This window comes from Rhincodon typus, chromosome 6 (genome assembly GCF_021869965.1).
Source record: "Rhincodon typus isolate 14 chromosome 6, sRhiTyp1.1, whole genome shotgun sequence".
Lineage (NCBI taxonomy): Eukaryota > Metazoa > Chordata > Chondrichthyes > Orectolobiformes > Rhincodontidae > Rhincodon > Rhincodon typus.
This window is the reverse complement of record NC_063337.1, coordinates 107505261-107529799: the sequence shown is the minus strand read 5'-3', so window position 1 is coordinate 107529799 and position 24539 is coordinate 107505261. Positions and strand designations below refer to the sequence as shown.

The window sequence follows — 24539 nt, the reverse complement described above, 5'->3', positions numbered from 1 at the left end:
TTACATGTTACTAACATCCTCAAGGTGCACGGTGCAATCAATGTCACTCCCAATGCTTTGTGAGCTCCAGGCCCATCTCCTCAGCTGTAACAGCTACCTCTCAGGGAATACCTAGATCATATAGGATGAGATGCATGGTACCCTGCAGCCCAGCAGCAGGTTTGCTACAGTTTGTCACAAAGAATTTCTCCTCCGAAAGCTGTCCTTTGTGAATAATGTGAGCAGATGGTCTGAGATGCATGTTTGGCAGCTTCCTCTCCTGCGGTTTCAGTAGTTTCTCTCTCAGCCATGTTGAAACTGCACATATTGTTTTGGACTTCTTTGCCAAGTTGTACTCCATCTACTCATACTCTCTATCACGCTCTCCAGTGAAAGGTATGGTTTTAGAGTGGGTTTACTGACTCAACAGGAGTCTCCAGAAAAATGATCACTCTCCAGAACTGCTCAATGCAACCTTAGAGAAAAACAACCAAGTCATTAACAAAACCGTTCCTTGGTCATATCTTTTAAGCTTTTTCTCTACCACATGGAAAATAAATTGACAATGGGAACAACGAGGCACCTTGGCTGAAAGTTGGACATCTTCAATATTTGTTTTCCAATTGGCATGGAAAGATGGCGTGTCACTGGAATAGATGTATCAGCTGATTATTGGCTGGGGTATAAGCACAATCATATGGTGGAACCTCCAGGAATACACTTAATCACAGTTGGCAACCCCACTTTAATGAGGCATAAAATTTTCCATGAGCCATCCAGTGAAACAAGCCATCTTCCAGTTAACTCACTGAGCCAGACAATTTCAAAGTTACCTGCTGCTCTGCAGTCTGTTGTTCCAGTCCTGAAGCCAGACAGGAGTTTTAAAAGTATACCCTTGCAATGGCTGCACCTTCCCCAAATAAATAAATCTGTTCAAGTAACAATTTGGCTGTGAGATACTTTTACTTCAATGCCCAAGGGCCTTTAATTTTCAGAGTAATTCAACTTCATATTTTGCAAATTTTTCATGATTAATTATATTTCACAAATTAAGTGTAATGTTAATTTTACAGCCTGAAGTAAGATGAAGTTGTTGGTTTGCTGCAAGCGCCACCTGTAGGACTTTAACAGCAGGGAATTAACTCTCAGATTTGTCACAATACGAGACAATTATTTCTTTCAGCATTCAATTCTTCACCAGAAACAGTAACTGTTTCATACGATGGTTGGGAAGGTTAAAGAGGGTGCACAGTTATGGTTTGTTGAGGAAGAATTCAACAATTTTCTTGACCTTGTCACGTCTTGTCCTCCTCATTGGAAGATGCAGACTTCTACTTTTGTTGAAAATCTCCCTCCACCCAGTCTCCAACTATCCAATATTCCTGAGTGAGCCATTATAATGAGTGTTAGCAGCCTACTTAATTGCATGGGTCACAAGTGGAATGTTACAACCCCCCTTGGGAGTGGATTGGCAGGTTGTTGTGGTGGTGGGTGGGAAGGTGTGGGGGGGTGTCCTGTGGTAGAGGTGCAAGGGCATTGCTTTCCTGCACAGTTCTGATCATTTTGTTCCTGAAGCAGGCAAGGCCCAATCACCTTGGGTCAACTGAGGTCCTTCCTCCTGCTGCCAATGTTACATGATTTCAGTTGGGAGAGTAATGTGGGCTAGGGAGGTGATTTCTTCTGTTCAGGCACTCTGTCCCCAACAGAGACTACACTCCCGCACCCACCCCACCCCCTCCTTGTTCCTCAGACTGGCCTCCCAACTTCAACTCTCTCACCACATCCACAGGAGCTTGCCAGGCTGGATTCCCAAACCCTCAATGGTATGTAGGTCTCCTGATCCAAGATTCTTTGCAGTGGGGTTTGCTTTATGTCCCAACAATAGCTGCCTTTCCAAATGCTGCTGCTGCTAAAAACCATTTGATTGCAGGACCAGCAGGACTTCCTCCCCAGTGGGGGGGGGAAGAGATCTCACCCCAAGCCAATTAATGACACAATGGCCAATAAGACAGGACAGGACAAACTGGTCAAGTGGAGACTCAGCATACTGAGATCAGGTAGTTTAATACAAATCAAGGCTGCGTAGGGACATTTCTGATCTATGTGGCGTACCCACTCACTAGATGAAGTCCTTCTATGTACCAGCCTTCCAGCATCTAGCTAATACTTGATAATCAATCTCCTCACTTCAACTCTCACTCCTTTATTGGTGACCCTGAATTTGTAACCTATATTTAAAGGCTATCGGAGAGAATAAAAGATCCATCATTTCCTAATTATTGTTATAGGAACACACTATGGATGTTCTAAGAGATTACTTAATGCATGATGATCTCACGCTGCAGTCAGAGATTGTAAGAGATTCCAAATTCTGCTCTGGTTGAAGTAGAATATCTGTTAAAGAGCTCTAACCAGGTACAGGACAAGTTAATTGACTCAGTCTTTGCTGGTGTTGGAATGAAGACTTCATTACAGCACTGACACTGCCAACAGGCCGAGCAGAGAGCATACAGAACTAATGACAGAATCGAACCACTACCCCAATGCTGAAATGAAAAAGCAGGGTTTCAAGTGACTCCACTGGGATAACCATAGCGTTTCTCAGGTGCTACATTTCTCTCTGTGTTGCAGTAACACAAGAGGCATCGATACAGCTCCCTCTCCTCCTCTTTATCAGTAACATGCCTGACTGCTTTATGACTTTCAGACAGTGAAAACCAAAAGGGGACTGACTGCAAGAATATAGTCCAACAGAGTAAGGGCAATGAGTGAAGCTATTTCTTTCTTTAATCAAAACCAGCCACTAAACATTATTAGTTATAATTATTATGATTATTAGTTCTTGCAAAATCTCCAACTTTTCATGAAAATTTACCACTATTTTCCAGTATGTTTACATTTAAATGAAAAATTAATTTTAAATGATTTCAAAAAAGTTTATTTAAAGAGTGATAGCTTGAGACATAATTTGGCAGCTAAAATAAAAGGGGCTGTAGAGTCATTGAGTCACAGTGCTGTACAGCATGGGCACAGAAACCCTTTGATCCAGCCCGTCCATGCCAACCAGGTTTCCTAAAGTAATCTAGTCCCATATTCCAGCATTTGGCCCATATCCCTCTAAACAATTGCTATTCATATACCCATCCAGGCACCTTTTAAATGTTGTTATTGTACCAGCCTCTACCAGCTCATTCCATACACGCACCACCCCTGCGTGAAAATGTTGCCCCTTAGGTCCCTTAAACCTATGCCCTCAAGTTTCGGACTCCCCCACCCTAGGGAAAAGACTTTGGCTATTTACCCTATCCATGCCCCAGATGACTTAATAAACTTCTGTAAGGTCAGGCCTCAGCCTCTGGCGCTCCAAGGAAAATAGCCCCAGCCTATTTAGCCTTTCCCGATAGCTCAAACCCTCCAACCCTGGAAACATCCTTGCAAATCTTTTCTGAACCCTTTCAATTTTCACAATATCCCTCCTATAGCAGTGAGACCAGAATCGAATGCATTATTCCAAAAGTGGCCAAACTAACTCCGTACAGCCACAACATGACCTCCCAACTCATATACTGTATAGATTGGTAATATTTCAGATTCAGCTAGATGTTAGAATCAGTAAAATGGAGCAAACAGTGCTGATAAATCACTGTGCGCTGCTCATAAGACCATATGGCTATAGGATCAAAATAAGCAGAATGGGCCATTTGGCTCATTGAGTCTGCTCCACCATTTGATTATGGATGATATGTTTCTCAACCCCATTCTCCTGCCCTTTTTCTATTCATTCACAAGATGAGGGCATCGCTGGCTAGGCCAGCATTTATTGACCATCCCAGAGGGCAGTTAAGTGTCAACCACATTGCTGTATATCTGGAGTCACATGTACTCCAGACCAGGGGAGGGTGGCAGTTTTCTTCCCAAGAGGACATTAGTGAACCAGATGGGTTTTTCTGAAAACTGATATTAGATTCATGGTCATCATTAGACTCTTAGACTCAATTTTTTATTGAGTTCAAATTCCACCATCTGACATGATCAGATCTGAACCTGGGTCCCAGGAACATTACCTGGTTCTCTGGATTAATAGTCTAGTGATAATACCACCAGTCTATTACCTTCTCCATTCTTCTCCCCATAACCCTTGATTCTCTTCCCCAATCAAAAGCCTATCTGTCTCTGCCTTAGATACACTCAATAACTTGGCCTCCACAGCCCTCTGTGGTAATAAGTTCCACAGAGTTACAATCCTCTGGCTAAAGAAATTCCTCCTCATCTCAGCTTTATGGGGTTGTTGTTCACTCTGAGGCTGTGTCCTTGGGTCCTATTCTCTCCTACAAGTGGAAACATCTTCTCCATGTCCACTCTCTCCAGGCCTCTCAGTATTCTGTAAGTTTCAATCAGATCACTCCTCATTCTTCTAAACTCCAAGCCCAGATCCAGAGTCCTCAACCGCTCCTCATATGACAGGCCCTTCATCTCCTTGTAAACCTCCTCTGGATGCCCTCCAACATCAGCACATCATTCCCTGGATACGGGGCCCAAAACTGCTCACGATATTCCAAATGCGGTCTGACCAGTGCCTTATACAGCCTCAGCAGTACATCACTGCTCTTGTATTCTAGCCCTCTTGAAATGAATGCTAACATTGCATTTGAGTGATGGAGCCAAACGTATTCAAGTAAGTAATAAGTATTATATCACCATCCTGATCTATGCTCTGTAGTTACTTGTGGGAGTTCCTATCCTGCGCGTGGAGCTGTGCTGTTTCTATACTTGGTGCAGTTAGGCAGTGGTAAATTTCCATTCACATCCCCCAATATGTGGAGAATAGGATACTTGGTAATGACAGAAGTCAGGGCTGGCATTGGAATAGTTTATTGAAGATTACTTAATTATGTTGGTAATGTGTTTATTACGGCCCAGATGATGTCAGGGCTAATTGCCTCTGCTAAGTTTAGTGCATTAAGCTGATTTTGTTATATATCAGCATCTATGATGATAGAAGCCTCAAGAGAAGATAGTTATTTTGCTGAAAAAAGCATCAAAATCCCATATCCTTTCAATCATAAAGATTGCATACTTCGCCCTTTAAAACAGTATCCCTTGGACACCTACTACAGTATCTATTACTGAAATGCTTATTCACACCTTTTGTTCCTTCAAACTTACAATTCCAAATATCTCCAGGCCTCCAATATCCTCCATTATCCTTACAAAATGATGCTGCACAGATCCTATCCTCATCAACCACCCATCATCCCTGATCTTCATTGATATCCATTCCCAAACGTCTCAAATCCAAAATTCTAATTTTCCTAGATAATTTCTTTTAAGTTCTTAATCCTCTCCACTCCTGTAGCCACCTCAAGATATATTGTCCTCCAAGAATTCTACATTTCTCCAGTTCTGGCCTCCTGGACATTTGTCTAGTGGACATGGTTGGGACTTAAACTCTCTTATTTTGTCCACCTTCACTCTCCAGCTCACTGTCTTCCTCAAAGACCCACAATAAACCAGCTCATTAAGAACCACATCCAAGTCCTTCCTTTCTCAATATCAATTTTTATCTCATAGCAATTTTATGAGGCATCTCAAGACATGTTCCAACATTAAAACAATATAAGTTCAAATTACTGTTGTTCATTAACTGCATCTTCTTTTGTACTGCTGTATTATTGCACTGATCCCAGAAATGCCTTTAAGTGCGTAATAAGACAATTAGATAGTTACAATGTCATGATATCTGACATTCCCATGTGAAGGCTTTCACCTCACCTTCAGTCATCAGGGGAATGGAGTAACTTTAGCCAATCACATGTTGTGTTATAATCATGTAATGTAGCTGTAGCCTCAGTAAGCATAGAACTTAGATTATGTATAAGTCTTAGACCTAATAACAGTGTAAATAATTGTTCATAAACTTCAAGATATCTGTCTCACAAGAACCTGGCTTTTGTGGTGCATGTTACATTGGCTAAAGTATGGGGCATATCAAGCTGGTGTTAGTGTTTAACCCAAGAAACCAGATCACACACTCATTAGGATTGGTGGGATCTTACAGAATAATTTATTTACCTTTCACATGGACTCCCAAATGTTTGTTTCACAGCTTAGGCTGACTCTGCAGATATGTTTGATAATACAAGTTCTTCTGTTTCTGTGCAAACTGTTGTTCAAACTGCATCACCCATGTTCCCAGTAGAAAACTGCTTTTCTGATGCAGTTGCTGGAAAAGCTCAGCAGGTCTGACAGCATCTGTGGCGAGAAATTGGAATTGACTTTTTGGGTCGAGTGACCCTTCCTGAGTTCTGAAGAAGGGTCGACAGACCTGAAGCATTAACTCTGATTTCTCTCCACAGATGCTGCCAGACCTGCTGAGCTCTTCCAGCAACTTCTGTTTTTGTTCCTGATTTACAGCATCTGCAGTTTCTTTGTTTTTCTGATGCAATGTTGCTCAGCTTGTATTAAAATGCTTCATCAATAAAGTTCAAAAATGCTGAGTTACAGTGCACTAAATTGAAATCCAAAATAAATACCTACCTACTACCCAGGAAACTATTAAAATTTCAATCCATGTGAAGCCAGTTGTTTTCATTCTGAAGAGCTGTCTGGGGTGATCAGTCGTTGACTCATTTGGCAGGAGTTTGGTGCCTTCAAACCTGTCAGCTGCATTCATAATCAGCAGGCCAAGAAAAACAGTGAAAGAAGCTCCGTGGGCTACAAATTTCATAAATGGTGCACGCAAGATCTTCCCCAGCTGTAACACCACAAAACAAATTCACAGTTTACAGCATTGTTTACCATCTTTGTGAAAAAAAATCAAAAATTGCGAGATTCTAAGAAAACATTTACCATTGTAATTAAGTATCACTGGATTTAATTTGATTCACTCACCCCCTCAAAGGTTTTCATTCTTATGAGCAATTCTCTCTGTTTTTACAAGCTTTCCTTTGTGCCAAAATTACTGTCATTTATTGACCTCCAAGTGTGTTCTTGCAGTGACACATATACTTTACAGTCTGACCAATATCCATTGATCTATTTTATTGCATCATTAATTTGTAACTGTAATTTACATTGCTAGATCAAGATATGATTTTTAAGATAACCACTCACAAACACAAATTGGAGTTGAGGAAAAGCCACAAATGTTCAATGTCATGAATCAAATTTGAAGCTTTCAATTGTTAGAAGTTAAGCTCAAGCACGCAAAACGTGAGTTAATATCAAAGCACACACCACAGACGGGAAATATTTGATGTCTATTTTCCAACGTTGACCACAGGTGAGGTTCCAGAGGACTGGAATTAGCCAATGTTGTTCCCTTGTTTAAGAAAGGAAGCAGGGATAATCCAGGAAATTATGTGTGGTGAGCCTGACATCTGTGGTGGGGAAGCTCTTGGAGAAGATACTGAGGGACAAGGTATGTGCACATTTGGAAGAAAATGGACTAGTTAGTGACAGACAGCATGGTTTTGTACAGGTAAGGTCATGTCTCACCAAGCTGATTGAATTTTTTTGAAGAGGTGACAACGACAATTGATGAGGGAAGGACACTGGATGTAGTTTATATGGATTTTAATAAGTCATTTGATAAAGTCCCACATGGCAGTTCGGTACGAAATCACGTGGGATTCAGTGTGGGCTGGTTAGATGGGTACAAAACCGGCTTGGTCATAGAAGACAGAGGGTAGCAGTTGAAGGATGTTTTTCAGAATGGAGACTGGTAACTAGTGGTGTTTCACCAGGATCAGTCTTAGGTCCTCTGTTGTTTATAGTATATACAAATGATCTGGAGGAAAATGTGGGTGGCCTGATTAGTAAGTTTGCGGATGACACGAAGATTGGTGGAGTTGCTAATAGTGCCAACCATTGTGAAAGGATACAACAGCATATAGATAGACTGGTGACTTGGGTAAAGAATGGCAGATGGAGTTTAATCCAGACAAATGTCGGGTGATGCATTTTGGAGGATCAAATTTAGGTGTGAATTATACTGTAAATGGCAGAGCCCTTAGGAACATTAACATTCAGATGGATCTGGGTGTGCAGGTCCACAGTTCCTTAAAAGTGGCAACACAGGTGGCCGCTGGGAGGCAATGGCCTAGTGGTATTATCGCTGAACTGTTAATCTAGAGACCCAGACAATGTTCTGGGGACCTGGGTTTGAATCCCACTACAGCAGATGGTGGAATTTCGATTCAATAAATAGCTGGAATTAAGAGTCTAATGGTGACCATGAATTCATTGCCGATTGTCGGAAAACCCCCATCTGGTTCACTAATGTCCTTTAGGGAAGGAAACTGCCACCCTTACCTGGTCTTGCCTACGTGTGACTCCAGACCAACAGGAATGTTGTTGACCCTTAACTCTCCCTGGGCAATTAGGGATGGGCAATAAATGCTGCCTAGTCAGCAATGCCCTCATCCCGTGAACGAATAAAAAAACAAAAAGGTGATTAAGAAGGCACACGCCATGCTCACCTTCATCAGCCAGGGTATGGGGTACAGGAGTTAGCAAACCATGTTGCAGCTATAAAACCCTTGTGAGGCCATTATTTGGAGTATTGTGTGCAGTTTTGGTCGCCACATCACCAGAAGGATGTGGAAGCTTTTAAGAAAGAACAGAGAAGGTTCACCAGGGTGTTGCCCGGTCGAGAGGGCATTGGCTATGAGGAAAGGTTAAAAAGACTAGGATTGCTTTCACTGGAAAGGTGACGGCTGAGAGGTGACCTGATAGAGGTCTACAGAATTGAGAGGCATAGACAGGGTGGAAAGCTTTTTCCTAGGACTGATGTTTCAATTATGAGGGTGCACAGGTTCAAGGTGAGAGGGGGAAAGTTTAAGGGAGATGTGCGAGGGAAGTTTTTCACACAGAGAGTGGTAGGAACCTGGAACGCACTGCCAGAAGAGGTGGTGGATGCAGGCTTGTCGGCAACATTTAAAAGGCATCTGGATGGTTAGATGAATTGGGAGGGAATAGGGGGATACAGGCCAAATAAGGGCAGAAGGTTTACTTTTTTAGAGATAGTAGGAACTGCCGATGCTGGAGTCTGAGATAACAAGGTGTGGAGCTGGATGAACATAGCAGGCCAGGCAGCATCAGAGGAGCAGGAAAGCTGACATTTCAGGTCTGGACCCTTCTTCAGAAATGGGGGAGGGGAAGGGAGGTCTATGCTCGGTTCACGACGAACGACAACACCTCCCTGTCGTAAACCACTTCAACTCCCCCTCCCACTCCCTGGATAACATGTCCATCCTGGGCCTCCTCCAGTGTCACAACGATGCCACCGAAAAACTGGAGGAACAGCTCCTCATATTCCACCTTAGATCCCTACAACCCAATGGTCTCAATGTGGACTTTATTAGCTTCAAAATCTCCCCACCCCCAACCTCATCCCAAGACCAGCCCCCCTCTCGTCCCCGGCTCCTTGGCCTGTCCTTCTTCTCTCCCACCTATCCGCCTCTCCCTTCTCACTGACCAATCCCCATCCCCACTTCCTACCTACACTCACCTCTACTAGCTTCATACCCACCTCCTTGAACTGTCCGTCTTCTCTCCACCTATCTGCTCCACTATCCACCTTCTATCACCGCCTCCCCCTCTCTCTATTTATTTCAGAGCCCCCTTCTTCACCCCCATTTCTGAAGAAGGGTTCCAACCTGAAACGTCAGCTTTCCTGCTCCTCTGATGCTGCCTGGTTTGTTTTTTAGTTTAGTTAGGATATGATGATCAACACAGGCTTGGAGGGCCAAAGGGCCGTTCCTGTGCTGCGCTTCTCTTTTGTTCTTTTGTTCTTTTTGATGGGAGAAAGCAAGAGGAAATATGTAGAAGAATTAGAAAGATTAGATAGAATCAATAAATTAATACTGCACTAATTACCTCTCAGTTAATAAGATCAACCAAATAAAATTGACAACTGCTATGAAATGCATTTGCAGATATTTAAATAAGAAAAACATTGGTGAGACAAAAGCTAAGCAGCATTGTATTCCAGCTGGAATTATAGTCCTAAAATGTTCTAGTCAACCATCTACCAAGTGGAGAAAGGAATTTGAATACATATCTCTACAGCACAACTTACTCCCATGGAAATAAAATTAGAATGTTTGCACTCAGCTGTTTGGGTCTGCATCCACAACCTGAAAATAGTTTCAAAGTTGAACATTGAAAATGACCAACCTTACTGCAGGGTGCAATCCAATAGCACAAGGCCAGAAATGGGAGGCCAATAGCTACAGCAAGTACAACCAGAAACTTGATTGCTATTGACTGCTGGCGTAGTCCTGAGAGATTTTCGTACCAAATAGATAGAAGTTGCTGCTGACAGTTTGGATGAGCTACAAACTTCAAAAATGAGAGGTCACAGTGTAAGTTGGAAATCAAAATGAAAGTTTTGAGTGAAACTGAAGATATTTGATATTTTAAAAATGACATTTCTAATGTAATACTCTTTCAAATGTTCACCTAAAAAGTAAGTTGATAAATGTATTAATGATATAAGCACATAAATCATTAAAAGGTATTTTAATCTTTTAAATAAATCCAGAAATGGAAGTTTGTTGATATGTTTTCAAGTTAGAAACTTCTTTACAACTTCTTCTCTGTAACAAATAAAAAGTGATCGAATTTTCAAAATCCAGCTGTTAGACTATTATTTGATATAATTTAAAACCTTTGTTGATTAATTACTTTATATTAATATGCAATGCACCGTGATATAGCTGTGCAATTGTAAGCATGACCTCTCTGACTGATCTCATCGTTTACCCATCGTTTCAGCCAGTAGTAAAGAGATTGCTAAGCATAGCTTTGTCAGGGGGAGGTCATACCTAACAAATCTAGTGGAGTTTTGAAGAGGTGACCAAGTGTTTGGATGATGGCAGAGCAATTGATATAATTTATATGATTTCAGCAATGTCTTTAACAAGGTCTCATATGGAAAGCTGATAAAGAATGTAAAAGCTTGTGGAATCCAGAGTAACTTGGCAAGATAGATCCAATATTGCTGAGTGACAGGAGACAGAGGGTGGTGGTAGAAGGCTGCTTGTGTGACTGGAAACTAGTATGCAGTAGCATATCACAGGGGTCAAAGCTGGGTCCCTTATTATTTGGGATATTCATAAATGATGTAGATGACAACATGGGGGAGGATGATAAGTCAGTTTGTAGATGGCACAAAGATTGGCTGGATGGTTGACAGTGAGTGGGAAGGTGTTTGGTTACGGGAGGATTGGTCAAATGGGCAGATTAATGGCAGATGGAGTTTAATCCTGATAAATATGAGGTAAGGATCTTGGGGAGCTCTTCCACAGATTGATGAAGGTGCCAGTACAGGTTAATAGGGGTGATTAGGAAGGCATACAGGACACATGTCTTTATCAGTCATGGCATAGTTTACAGGAGCAGGGAGGTTATGTTGGAGCTGTACAAAACTTTGGTCAGGCCACAGCTGGAGTACTGTATGCAGCTCTGCTCACCACACTATAGCAAGGATGTGATTGTACTGGAGGGGGTGCGGAGGAGATTCACCAGGATGTTGCCTAGAATGGAACATTTCAGCGATGAAGAGAGGCTGGATTAGCTTGGGTTGTTTTCTTTGAAGTAGAGAAGCTTGGGGGTGGGTGAATGGGACCTGATCGAGATGTGTAAGATTATGAGGGGCATGGACAGGGTGAATAGAAAGCAGCTGTTCCCCTTAGTTGAAGGATCAATAACAAGGGATCATAATTTTAAAAGTGAAAGTCAAGAGGTTTAGAGGAGATTTCAGGAAAAATCTTTTCACTCAGAGGGTGGCGAGAGTCTGGAATGCACTGCCTGAGAGAATAGCTGAGGCAGGACACTTCACAACCTTTAATATGTACTTGGATGAGCACTTGAAATATCATAACATTCAACGCTGTGGGCCTAGTGGGAAAATGGGGCTAGTCTAGGCAGTAGGACTTTGACAGTACGGACTTGATGGACCAAAGGGCCTCCTCTGTACTGTATGATTTTATGGGGTTTTTTTAAATTCCTTCATGTTTTGTGGGTGTCACTGGCTACAAACACCCGCTGTGCTGTTGTGGAAGGAATTCCAGGATTTTAACCCCCTGACAGTGATCGGGATCTAGTTCCAAGTCAGGATGATATCTGACTTGAAGGGAAAGTGGTGTACCCTTGTATCTGCTGCCCTTGTCCTTTTAAGTGATAAAGGTAACAGGTTTGGAAGGTTTTTTCTGAGAACTGGCTGCTGCTGAGTTGTTCCAGAGCATCTTGCAAATGAGGTACACAGCTGCCAATTTGCACGACGGGAGGGAGAGAATGTTAAAGATGGTGGATGTGATGCCAGTTGAGCGGGTTGTTTTGTCCTGGATGGTGTTGAGCTGCCTGAGTGTTGTTGGTGCTCCACTCATCCAGCTAAGTGGGGGCATTTCATCACACTCCTGACCTGTGCCTTATAGATGGTGGACAAGTATCAAGAAGACAAGAGGTGAGCTACTCCCTGTAGATTTCTCAGGTCTGACATGCACATGTACCCACAGTGTTTATATGGACGGTTCAGTTCAATTTCTGTTCAATGGTAGTCCCCACCATTTAAAATATGCAAGCTCCTTTTTTGATAGGTCAACACTTGTTGATACAAGTTGACAGGTCAAGGTAAGTTGGACAGCTCCAAGGAATTTCTGTACTGTTTATACACAATCTTCTCCACAGTTAACCTTCCCAAAGGTGCCTGATACTCCTTCCAGTAAAGGATCCCTGACCCTTACCTGCAAAGGATAATGGATGCTCCCCACCTCCAAAAGAATCCTTGTCTCTCACATCCAAGGTGTCCTGGGACCAGATCTGCAGGGGTACCTCAGCTCTATCCGAAATCAGTGCACCGCGAACAGAGCTGGTCTGACCTGGTCTAATTTTCCACTCGATGTTCCATACTGCAGGCTCTGTAAACTCCCAACTCATTGGCTGCATATGAAACTGTGCACATGCCAGAGAAGCTCAATACTGGACCCTGCCTCATTAGGTCTGGGGCAAAAAGGATCAAGGGTGATCTTCTCTTCGAATTGAGGACCACGTAAATGCGTCATCCCATTCCTCCTAGTATTTAATCATCACTTCAGTTTCTGCTTTAACTGTGCCAGCATCCAAAATTAATAACCAGATTTCACCAACATATACATAGGTAGCCTACCTTAGCTAGGCATGACCTGCTGACTAGGGGTCCTGATAATGGAAACTTTTAAATAGAAAATAATTGAAAAATTCATGAAAATAATTTCAAGGAAGAGGCAATTTGATTGAAGAGGATATTTGGGAAGCTGTGGTTGTTCACCTTAAAGAGAAGATTGAGAGAAAATCTGACAGCGGAGTACAAACTTATGAGGGGACTAGACAGAGTAAATGGAGAGAAACCCACATAGAGAATGCTGGAGAAACTCAACAGGTCTGGCAGCGAACAGAGAAACACCACTAACATTTCGAGTCCAGGGACACCTTTTCAGAAGAGCCTTTCTGAGAGCTGGAGTAGTTAGGATCTGGAATGCATAACCTCAAAACTATGGTTGCTACGGATGCACCAATGGATTTCAAAAAGGAATAAGTAACTGCTGAGGAAGAAATTGCACAGCCCTGGGGAAAGGCCAGATAGTAGACCTAGCTGAGGTGCAAGTTCCCTTGTAAAATCACGACAGTTCAAATCTCCTTCTTCCAGATTGCATGAACATACAAAATAGCAACGGATATAGACCAATCAGCCCTTTGGTCCTGCTCCTCCATTCAATAATGGTTGATGTGGTTGTGTTTCAGATTCCACATTCCCTAATTGTTGATCTATTGCCTAAAAATAAGCTAACCACCTCTTTCTTAAAAGTAATCAATAACCCTCTGCAACCACTTTCTGAGGCAGAGAATTCCAAAGTCACACAACGCCCAGAGGAATAAAAAAAATTTCCTCATCTCTGTCCTGAAAGGACGACCTCTAATTTTAAAAGTGCCTCCTCATTTTGGATTTGCCCACAAGAGGGAACATCCTTTCCACGCCCACCTTGTTAATACCATTCATGATCCAATACACTTCACTCTTCTAAACTCCAGTAGAAACAAGCCCGGACTGTCTAAACTATCCTCATAAAACTGTTTAGAAGACTCTAATCCAAATATTAAATAAGGCAGCAAAAAAAAACTTGCAGGGGCTTACAGTTTGACACACACATTGATTTCTAACTTTCCCTCCTGGGATCTTTTCTCACTGTTGCCATCTTGATTTTTGATGGACAATTAAATAGATTGGGATGTAAACATTGTGTAAATTATAGGTGACATCATAAATGTTCAAAAAAATTTCCATTATTTCAAAAGCAAGGGAATTTCTTTTATTATGAAATGTTAGGAATGGTACTCCAGATTGTTAAAGTTAGCTTCATTCAGGGTTAGGTGGTTGGTCTGCAGTAATTATCATATCATATCATAGAATCCCTACAGTGTGCAAACAGGCCCTTTGGCCCAACAAGGCCACACCGACCCATCCCCTATAACCCACCTAATCTCCACATCCCTGAACACTATGGGCAATTTAGCCTGGCCAATCCACCTAGCCTGCACCTTTGGACTGTGGGAGGAAACTGGAGCACCCAAAGTAAACCCACGCAGACACAGGGAGAATGTACAAATTCCACACAGACAGTCGCCTGAGGCTGGAATCAAACCCAGGTCCCTGGCACTGTGAGGCAGCAGTGATAACCACTGAGCCACCGTGCCAGCCCATGACCTCATTTGCACCATTAGCTATTCAATCAGCCCTCATTCATCAAGGCTTAACATTTTCAATAATTTTTATAGTTTAACATAATGTGAAAAAATTGAAGTTCACAATAAATAATGGATTCAGTGCTGATTGTACCCACAAAGCCTGCAATAACACACTGTGTGGAAGATCAAGTTACCACAAACAGCAGCTTCTGATTTTCTGCAATTTTTACTGTGCATATTTGAATGGCAACGTTGCTGCTAGATTTACACTGTGATGATAGTGAATGCTCACAATTTTTCAGTCTTTAGAGATATAAAGTCTTCCCCAATAACATATTCAAAGCTGCAGTTAATTTTATTTTATTCTTTGATTAGTAAGATGGATGACCACATCACCTAAAGAATGGTTATCAGTCTTTCAAGTTATTGCACAGATGCTTATGCAATCATTTTGGAGATCAAAGCCCATCAGGCAGCATCCATGGAGAGAGGACAAGCTAGTGTTTTGTTTTCCCATTGAAGTTGAATTCTCTCTGAGGTGCAGGCAATGCTGGCCGGGGCGGCAAGTTAAAAGCCTACCATTGTGGTGGTTCTGGAATCACATGTAAGGTAGACCAGGTAAGGACTTCCGCGATATTTTGTCATAAAGGATGTTAGTGTTAACATAACCCAAGCTACAAATCTACTCTAAAGCATAGCTGCCATTAGTTGCTAACTTTTTACTCCAGCTTTTATTGAACTCAAAGTTCAGCATCTGCTATGGTGGGATTTGAACTTGTATCTTGTAAACATCAACCTGGTGTTTTAGATTATTAATCTAGCGATATTACCAATATGCCACCACCTCCCCTTACACTACCTACAGCCAATAATGATTCCCACTTATTAGACACACATAGCAGAACATTTAACAGCAGCCGTGTGGTGAATGTTTGTCAAGCTTTGACTACAAGGGCAATACAATGAGTAAACTAGTCCCCCCACTGGAGAGGGTGAAGAGGAGATTCACCAGGATGTTGCTTGGGAAGGAAATGTCTCAGTTATGAGGAGAGACTGGATAGGCTGGGTTTGTTTTCCCTGGAACAGAGGAGGCCGAGGGGGGATCTGATTGAGATGTACAAAATTCTGAGAGGCATAGGCAAAGTAGATCATGAGAATTTTTTTCCCACGCCTGATGTGTTTAAGACCAGACTGATAACTTTACAGTAAGGACAAAGTGGCCTAGAAGAAACAGGAGGAAAATCCTTTTCATCCTGAAGGTGGTAGAAATATGGAAGGTGCTGCCTGAGAGGGAGGTGGAGGCAGGTACTCTCACAATATTTAAGAAGCATCTGGACAAGCATTTAAAATCCCAGGGCATAGTAACCTATAGATCAAATGCAGGTAAATGGGACAAGTGTAGTTTGGTGTTTGTTGGTCCGTATGGAAATGGTGGGCCGAAGGACCTGTTTCCAAGCTTCAAGACTCTATGACATGCAGCTAGTCTGAATAAAATAATCGCTTTTGATCAGCTCTCTCAAGTAATTCTGTTTATACAATTGTATAATTGTACAATTAAGAATGGAATGAACCCACTTACATGGAGAATAAAATAAATTCACAATTATACCAAAAATTTAATTAAGAATTTATAAGATACAAGCCTATTAAAACATTAAAAATGTTTCATACCTTTTTGACATCATATTTTATGGCCAATTTTAATCGGCTAAGGCTTGGCCGAAACTCTTGGTTAATGCTGGGGTTGGTCTTCATGGTCCCATTCAAAATGGCTTCCACTTCTTCAGTAATCCGACACAAATCCAGAAGTCCAACAACAAAGTCTTTGCATTGCATAGATAATTTTTTGTAATCATTCTGAAAAAACACAAGTTTGAAGTGATTAACCTGTTGGGAGTCTTGATTTGAATGCTCACGATTCACTGGTAACAATAGTATTGAAATTTCTCAACACACAATCTGACAGGTTTTAATGGACACTGTACTGACTAGTGCCCTCTAGCATGGCCTGGCTGTGTCTTATAAAGTTAGTAGGTGGCACCTACTTTCTATGGTCCAATGGGCCAAAGTACAACTATAAGCATATCCTCATTCCCACTTGGCATTGTATAATTAGATTTCCCATCGATTCTGCAGATTACACCAAAAGTTTATGGCTGATAATTTAGAAAGGACACTTTGTGGCTTAACTCTACACCTAAAAACATAGGCCAGGATGTTATTAAAGCATTTATATAAAGAAGCATAGAACTTTACAGGACAGAAGGAAGCCATTCAACCCATCGTGTCTGTACCAGCTGCCAAAAGAGCTACCCAGCTAGTCCCACTCTCCAGCATTATCTCCATAGCCCTCTAACTTCATCACTTTCTATATATTCACTAAGTAGGAATATTTCCTTCAATTGGATGTTTGAAAATTAGCCTGTTTGCTCTAATACAAACATAAAATGCTTAAATGTTGATAATTGGAAAGATCAACCACTTTCCCCTTACTATGATCTGAAATCTTCACCTGCTTCGAGAAGATCACTATCATCCTGGTACCAAAGAAAACACACGCAACGTGCTGCAATGACTATCACCCAGTGGCTCTGACCTCCATCATTGTGAAGTGCTTTGAGAGGTTCCCCATGGCTGACATCAACTCTCGGCTACCAAACTGCCTTGATCCTTTGCAATTTGCCTACTGGTGCAACAGGACCATGGCAGACACCATCTCCCTGGCTCTACACTTGTCCCTGGAACAGTGGGATAACAAGGATACTTGCATCAGGCTCCTACGTATTAACTACAGCTCTGCCTTCAGCACCATAATTCCAAACAAACTCACCTCTGAACTCTGAGACATAGGTCTCAGCTCTCCTGTCAGTAACTGGATCCTGATCCATTGGCCACAATCAGGAAGGATAGGTGACAACACCTCCTCCACAATAATCCTCAACACTGGTTCCCTGCAAGGCTGTGTACTTAGTTGCCTTATACCCCTTATACACACATGACTGTGTGGCCAAATTCTGCCCCAACTACATTTATATGTTTGCTGATGACACCATTCTCTTCCATTCTCTTCCATCAGACAGGAAATGTAAAAGCTTGAAAGCACATACAAACGGATTCAACAACAGCTTCTTCCCTGCTGTTACCAGACTTTTGTATCGACCTCTCAAATTCTGATCTCTCTCTCTCTGCACCTTCTCTGTGACTGTAATAATGTATCCTGCACTCTGTTCTGCTACTCTGATGCACTTTGTATGGTACGATCTGCCCGTGTAGCACGCAAAATAACACTTTTCACTGTATCTCGGTATATATGACAACAATAAATCAGAAAAAGAGAAGTTGTCCATTTTGGCAGGAAGAATAAAACAAGATGCATATTTTCTAAACAGTGAAGGATTGCAGAACTTCAGGATGCAGAGGGGCCTGGGTGTCCTTGTGCATGAATCATAAAAGTCTAGTTTGCAGGTGCAGCAAGTAATTGGGAAAGTTGGTAGAATGTTATGGTTTATTGTGAGGGGAACTGAATACAACATTAGGGAGGTTATGCTTCAGGAATACAGGACACTGGTGAGGCCATATGGGGTGCACTGTGTGCAATGTTGGTCACCTGATTTAAAGGGAAGATGTAAATCTGTTGGAAGCAGTTCAGAAAATGTTTATGAGGCAAAAGCCTGGAATGGATGGGTCGACTTATCAGAAAAGGTTTGGACAGACTAGTCTTGTATCCTCTGGTTTTTAAGAGGTGTAACCTGCAATCAGCCATCCCAACCTGATCTAGTCCCATTTGCCAGCATTTGGTCCATATCCCTCTAAACCCTCCCTATTCATGTCCCCATCCAAATGTCTTTTAAATGTCATAATTGTACCAGCCTCCACCACTTCCTCTGTCGGCTCTCTCTATATATGCACCACCCTCTGTTTGAAAAAGCTATAGTTATTTAATGAGTTAAAACTAGTAGAAGATCTTGGCTAAAAATTCTTCACAAACCATGAGGCCATATCCTGACAGTCAACAGCAGAGGGCGCTGCAGCACCAGTGTATGAGCCTTCTGTAGTACTTCCACATCTTTCTAAAGAGATTATTTTACAATCTTTATTGTTAGTTTATAAACCTTTAATGTAGCTAAGGGCAAAATGAATATCAGTAATCCGAGAATCCTTCTTTCAGAATCTCCTTTGGAAAGTTAAAAATATTTAAACATGAAATCAGTTTCTTTTTTTGCTTCTCTTCAGGATTGTATTTTACTGAGAATAATGTATGGCAGACTTAGTGCAGCAGATCATCCAGCAGTTATAGCAGATCACCAGATTTTTAATGAAAGATTATGCCAGATATTAAGACCAGTCAGATCGTAGTGAAGATGCTCCATTTGTTAAATGAGAATGGTCCAGCTCTTCTGGCAGGCTGCTCAACTGTTACACATGCCCCAGCAGGTCCAGATCATTCTATTATTGTGGCAGATCACCCAGTCTTTATAGCAACTTCTCTAAGTGCATCATCCATAGGTTTGAAACAGTTATCACAGCCAATCATACATTTTTAAAGCAAATCTGCCAGCTACTAGATAAGATTCTACATCAACAACATTCATTCTTTTCAGATCACTAAGTGAGAAAGAGAGAAGGAGACAGAGAGAGCGAGAGACAGCGAGACAAAAAGGAGAGACAGTGGAGAAAGATCAAGCAGCTGTTATGGATTGCCCAGATGTTCTACCCAATTGTTCAGTTATTTTAAACAAAAAGTCACCCAGCTGTTGTCTAAAATTATTCAGCAAATTTCACAGATTGTCGATTTATTGTAGCAGATGGTCGAGCCTGTTCTGTTAGATTATCCAGCTGATTTAGACAATTTTCCAGCTGAGCTTTCAGATCATCTCGGTGTTACAGATGATTATCCATATCAACCTGCTGTTTTACAAGATCATTAAGCTATTACAGCAGATTACATAACTCTTCAAGCAGGTTGTGGTTATTAAGGATCGCCCAGCTGTTCTTGCTGCATGTTCAGATTTTATATCAACGGGTATCACACTCACATTTGTTTTGTTCTACTGATTTCAAATGGCATAACCCTGCTTAGTCACTTCAAAGCTGAAAGTTAGCCTCATTGTCTCTCATGTAATCCTTTTGCTATTAAACTCATGAAGCAAGCAAAGTTTATTAAACTTAATTTAACAGCACTTTTTTAAAAAGCATTCAAGATAAATTATTTTGATGTACTATACAAAATAAGGTCTTTCTTTGACAATGGCCCTGTTTGCTTTCCTCTCCTCATTTCTAAATATTGCAGCACCTATGTCTTAGCCACTTATTGGATATTATTATCCTATAGGTCTCAGGCAAGATTTCAGACCTTTAGGGAACAAGGGAAAAGGTGATGGATACATTAGGTAAGGGCTCATTGGATGTGAATTTGTTTTGTGAGTATGAAGAGTTAGTAATCAGTGGGATGTGAGTTTTATGGAGTGATGTGAACTGAAATAAAAGTATGGATGTGAAATCTGTTCAAAGACAGTTATTTCCCAGTGTATAATAGTTGTAGCAGAGGGTGGTAAAGTCAAAATATAAAGGATATGACTACCCTCTTCTGTTTTCTGAAAGTGAGTCTTGTAATCAGTAAAAGAATGAAGTTTCAATGTAGACCTGAACTACTTATTCACCAGAAAAGGAAACAAGGAATGGCCTTAACATGCTCATTACCAACAGAAGCAGAATAAGTAGCAATGAATGTTTTCTAAAAATGGAGCCTTGAATGATTTTGCGGCTGACAGCGAGACATCAGAACGGTGTGCTGCTGCCCTGGAGCCAGGACCAAAGATATCTCAGAGACGGTGCAGAATATTCTCAAAGGCGAGAGGGACCAGCAGGAGTGCATGGTACACATTGGAACTATTGACATAGAAAGAGAAAAGGATGAGATTCTGAGGAGACAATGTAGGAAGTTGGGCAGGAATTTAAAAAGTAGGTCCTCAAGGGTAGTAATATCTGCATTAATCCCAGTGCCATGAGCCAGTGAGGGTAGGAATAGGAAGATAGAGCAGATGAACGCGTGACTGAGGAGCTGGTGCAGGGGAGAAGGATTCACATTTTTGGATCATTGGAATCTCTTCTGTATAGGAAGGACAGATTGCACCTGAATTGGAAGGACTCTAACATACCGTCGGGAAGATTTGCTAGAACTGCTCGAGAGGATTTAAACCAGTAAGGAGGAGCGGGTGGGACCCTGGGAGATGGTGAGGAAAGAGATCAGTCTGATACTGGTCCGGTTGGGAAAAGGGGCGAGTCAAACAGACAGGGGAGGTGGGAACAAAGTAGAGAACAAGGTAGGACTGATAAATTAAACTGCATTTATTACAATGCAAGAGGCCTAACAGGTAAGGCAGATGAACTCAGGACATGGTTAGAAACCTGGGACTGGGATATCATAGCAATTACAGAGATGTGGCTCAGGGATGGACAGGACTGGAAGCTTAATGTACCAAGGCAGAGATGCTATAGGAAGGATTGAAGAGGTTGGGGGGAGCAAGACAGGAGGGGGAGTGGCATTTTTGATTACAGATAACAGCTATATTTAGGGAGGATATTCCTGGGAATACGTTCAGGGAAGATATTTGGGTGGAACAGAGAAATAAGAAAGGGATGATCACCTTATTGGAATTGTACTTTAGACCCCGCCCAGTAGTCAGCAGGAAATTGAGAAACAAATTTGTAAGGAGATCTCAGTTATCTCTAAGAACAATTGGGTGGCTATGGTAGGGGATTTTAACTTTCTAAACATAGACTGGGACTGCCATAGTGTTAGGGGCTTGGATGGACAGGAATTTTTAAGTAGGTACAAGAAAAGTTTCTGATTAAGAATGTGGATGTACCTACCAGAGAAGCTATAAAACCTGACCTACTCTTGGGAAATAGGGCAGGGTAGGTGACCGAGGTGTCAGTGGGAGAGTGCTTTGGGACCTGTGACCATAATTCTAATAGTTTTAAAATAGTGATAGAAAAGGATAGAATGATCTAAAAGTTAAAATTCTAAGTTGGAGGAAGGCCAATTTTGACGGTATTGGACAAGAACTTTCAAAAGTTGTTTGGGGGGTGGATGTTTGCAGGTAATTGTGAAGCCTTCAAAGACGAGATAATGAGAGTCCAGAGACAGCGTGTTCCTGTTAGGGTGAAGGACAAGGCTGGTAGGTGGAGGGAATGCTGGATGACTAGAGAAATTGAGGTTTTGGTCAAGGATAAGAAGAAAGCATATGTCAGGTATAGACAGCTGGGATCGAGTGAATCCCTAGAAGACTATAAGGGCAGTAGGCGTATACTTAAGAGGAAAATCAGAAGGGCAAAAAGGGGACATGAGATAGCTTTGGCAAATAGAGTTAAGGAGAATCCAAAGGGATTCTACAAATATGTTAAGGAAAAAAGGGTAACTAGAGAGAAAATAGGACGCCTTAAAGATCAGCAAGGCCACCTATGTGTGGAACTATGTGGGGAAAGGTACTAAACGAGTATCTTGCATCAATGTTTAATGTAGAGAAGGATATGCAAGATATAGAATGTGGGGAAATAAATAACGACATCTTGGTAAGTGTCCATATTACAGAGATGGTGGTGCTGGAGCTGGACGGCCTAAGACACACAATGGTGGATAAATCCCCGAGACCTGATCAGGCATACCCTAGAACTCTGTGGGAAGCTAGCAAAGTGATTGCTGGGCCTCTTGCTGAGATATTTGTATCATCAATAGTCACAGGTGAAGTGCCAGAAGACTGGAGGTTTGCTAACGTGGTGCCTCTATTTAAGAAAAGTGATAAAGGAAAAAGCCAGGGAACTATGGAGCAGTGAGCCTGACATTGGTGGTTGACAAGTTGTTGAAGGAATCCTGAGGGACAGGATTTTTATGTATTTGGAAAGGCAAGAACTGATTAGAGATAGTCAACATGGCTGTGTGTGGGGACATTCATGTCTCACTAACTTGGTTGAGTTTTTTGAAGGAATAACAAAGAGGTTTGATGAGGGCAGAACAGTGAATGTGATTTATACGGACTTCAGTAATGTGTTCAACAAGGTTCCTTATGGGAGTCTGGTTAGCATGGTTAAATCACAAGGAATACAGGAAGAACGAGCCATTTGGATACAGAGCTGGCTCAAGGCTAGCAGAGAGAGTATGGTGGTGGTGGAGGGCTGCTTTTCAGACTGGAGGCCTGTGACCAGCAGTGTGCCACAAGGATCAGTGCTGGGTCCACGGCTTTTCATCATTTATATAAATGATTTTGATGTGAATGTAGGAGGTATGGTTAGTAAGTTTGCAGATGACACCAAAATTGGAGGTGTAGTGGACAGTGAAGAAGGTTACCTCAGAGTACAACAGGACGTTAAACAGATGGGCCAATGGGCCGAGGAGTAGCAGATGGAGTTTAATTCAGATAAATGTGAGGTGCTGCATTTTGGAAAGGCAAATCAGGGCAGGACTTATACACTTAATGGCAAGGCCCGGTTGAGGGGGGATGTTGCTGAACAAAGAGACCTTGAGGTGCTGGTTCATAATTTCTTCAAAGTGCAGTTGCAGGTAGACAGAATAGTGAGGAAGACATTTGGTATGCTTGCTTTTATTTGTCAGTGCATTGAGAATAGAAGTTGGGAGGTCATGTTGCAATTGTACAGGATATTGGTTAAGCCACTATTGGAATACTGTGTGCAATTCTGGTCTCCCTGCTAGAGGAAGGATGTTGTGAAACTTGAAAGGGCTCAGAAAATATTTACAAGGATGTTGCCAGGGTTTGAGCTACAGAGAGAGGCTGAGTAGACTCAGGCTATTTTCCCCGGAGCATTGGAGGCTGACGGGTGACCTTATAGAGGTTCATAAAATCATGAGGGGGCATGGATAGGGTAAATAGACAAGGTCTTTTCCCTGGGATGGAGAAATCCAAAACTAGAGGAAATAGGTTTAAGATGAGAGGGGAAAGATTTAAAAGGAATCTAAGGGGAAACTTTTTCATGCAGAAGGTGGTGTGTGCATGGGATGAACTGCCAGAGGAAGTGGTGGAGGGTGGTACAATGACAACATTCAAAAGGCATCTGGATGGGTACATGAATAGGAAGGGTTTGGAGGGATTATGGCCAAATGTTGGCAAATGGATCTAGACGAATTTAGGATATCTGGTAGGCGTGGACAAGTTGGGCCGAAGGGTCTGTTTCCATGCTGTACATCTCTATGATGCTATTTGAACACGGACACTATTTGATCACAATTTGGACAATCTTTTAAATGGATAAAATTTAAGCAAAAAGATAATTTATTGAATGCTTATGAGGTATGGTCAGATTGGAGCAAATTTAGAAAGATGGAGGATAGTACCATGAAAGAGTACATAATAGAATTCAGTAGACTGCATGCAAGACTGCAGAACTGTCATTTGGAAATTCCCCCATCAATATTGGCATTTAAGCTATTGGACTGTGTCCAAAATTCCGACCATTATAAGTAGAGCAGAGAAGGTTTCTGGAAAAAAAAGATAGAAGCTGGTTGAATATATAGAATGAGGGACTAGAAGGTTAGGTGCATAGACTAGTAAAGTACAAAGACGGAAGGCAAGAAAACAGTGTAAGACCAAACAGTGAGTTTGGGAGTGAACATGACCCTAGAAAGAGATCACAGACTGTTAAAAATAATCTTATTAATAGGATGGGGAGTCAACAGAAGCTGATAAGAAATATACATAAGGCAAGATGAAGGATGTGGTTTAAATACTGTAGTACACACACAGGAATACCACCGAAGGTACTGTAGTACAAACACAGGAATACCACCAAAGGTACTGTAGTACACACACAGGAATACC

At 41.8% G+C, this 24539-nt stretch overlaps 1 protein-coding gene across 2 annotated transcripts in view; it reads right to left on the bottom strand.

Moving 5' to 3' along the window:
• Positions 1–24539, bottom strand: part of LOC109928370 (short transient receptor potential channel 6-like) — a 93622-nt gene that overhangs the window by 40069 nt on the left and 29014 nt on the right. For both annotated transcript variants that reach the window (XM_048598493.1, XM_048598494.1), the window contains exons 3-5: positions 16378–16563; positions 10159–10323; positions 6517–6733 (exon numbers count right to left, since the gene is read on the bottom strand). In XM_048598493.1, coding sequence (XP_048454450.1) covers positions 6517–6733; positions 10159–10323; positions 16378–16563 — 568 coding nt within the window. The remainder of the gene's footprint in view (positions 1–6516; positions 6734–10158; positions 10324–16377; positions 16564–24539) is intronic.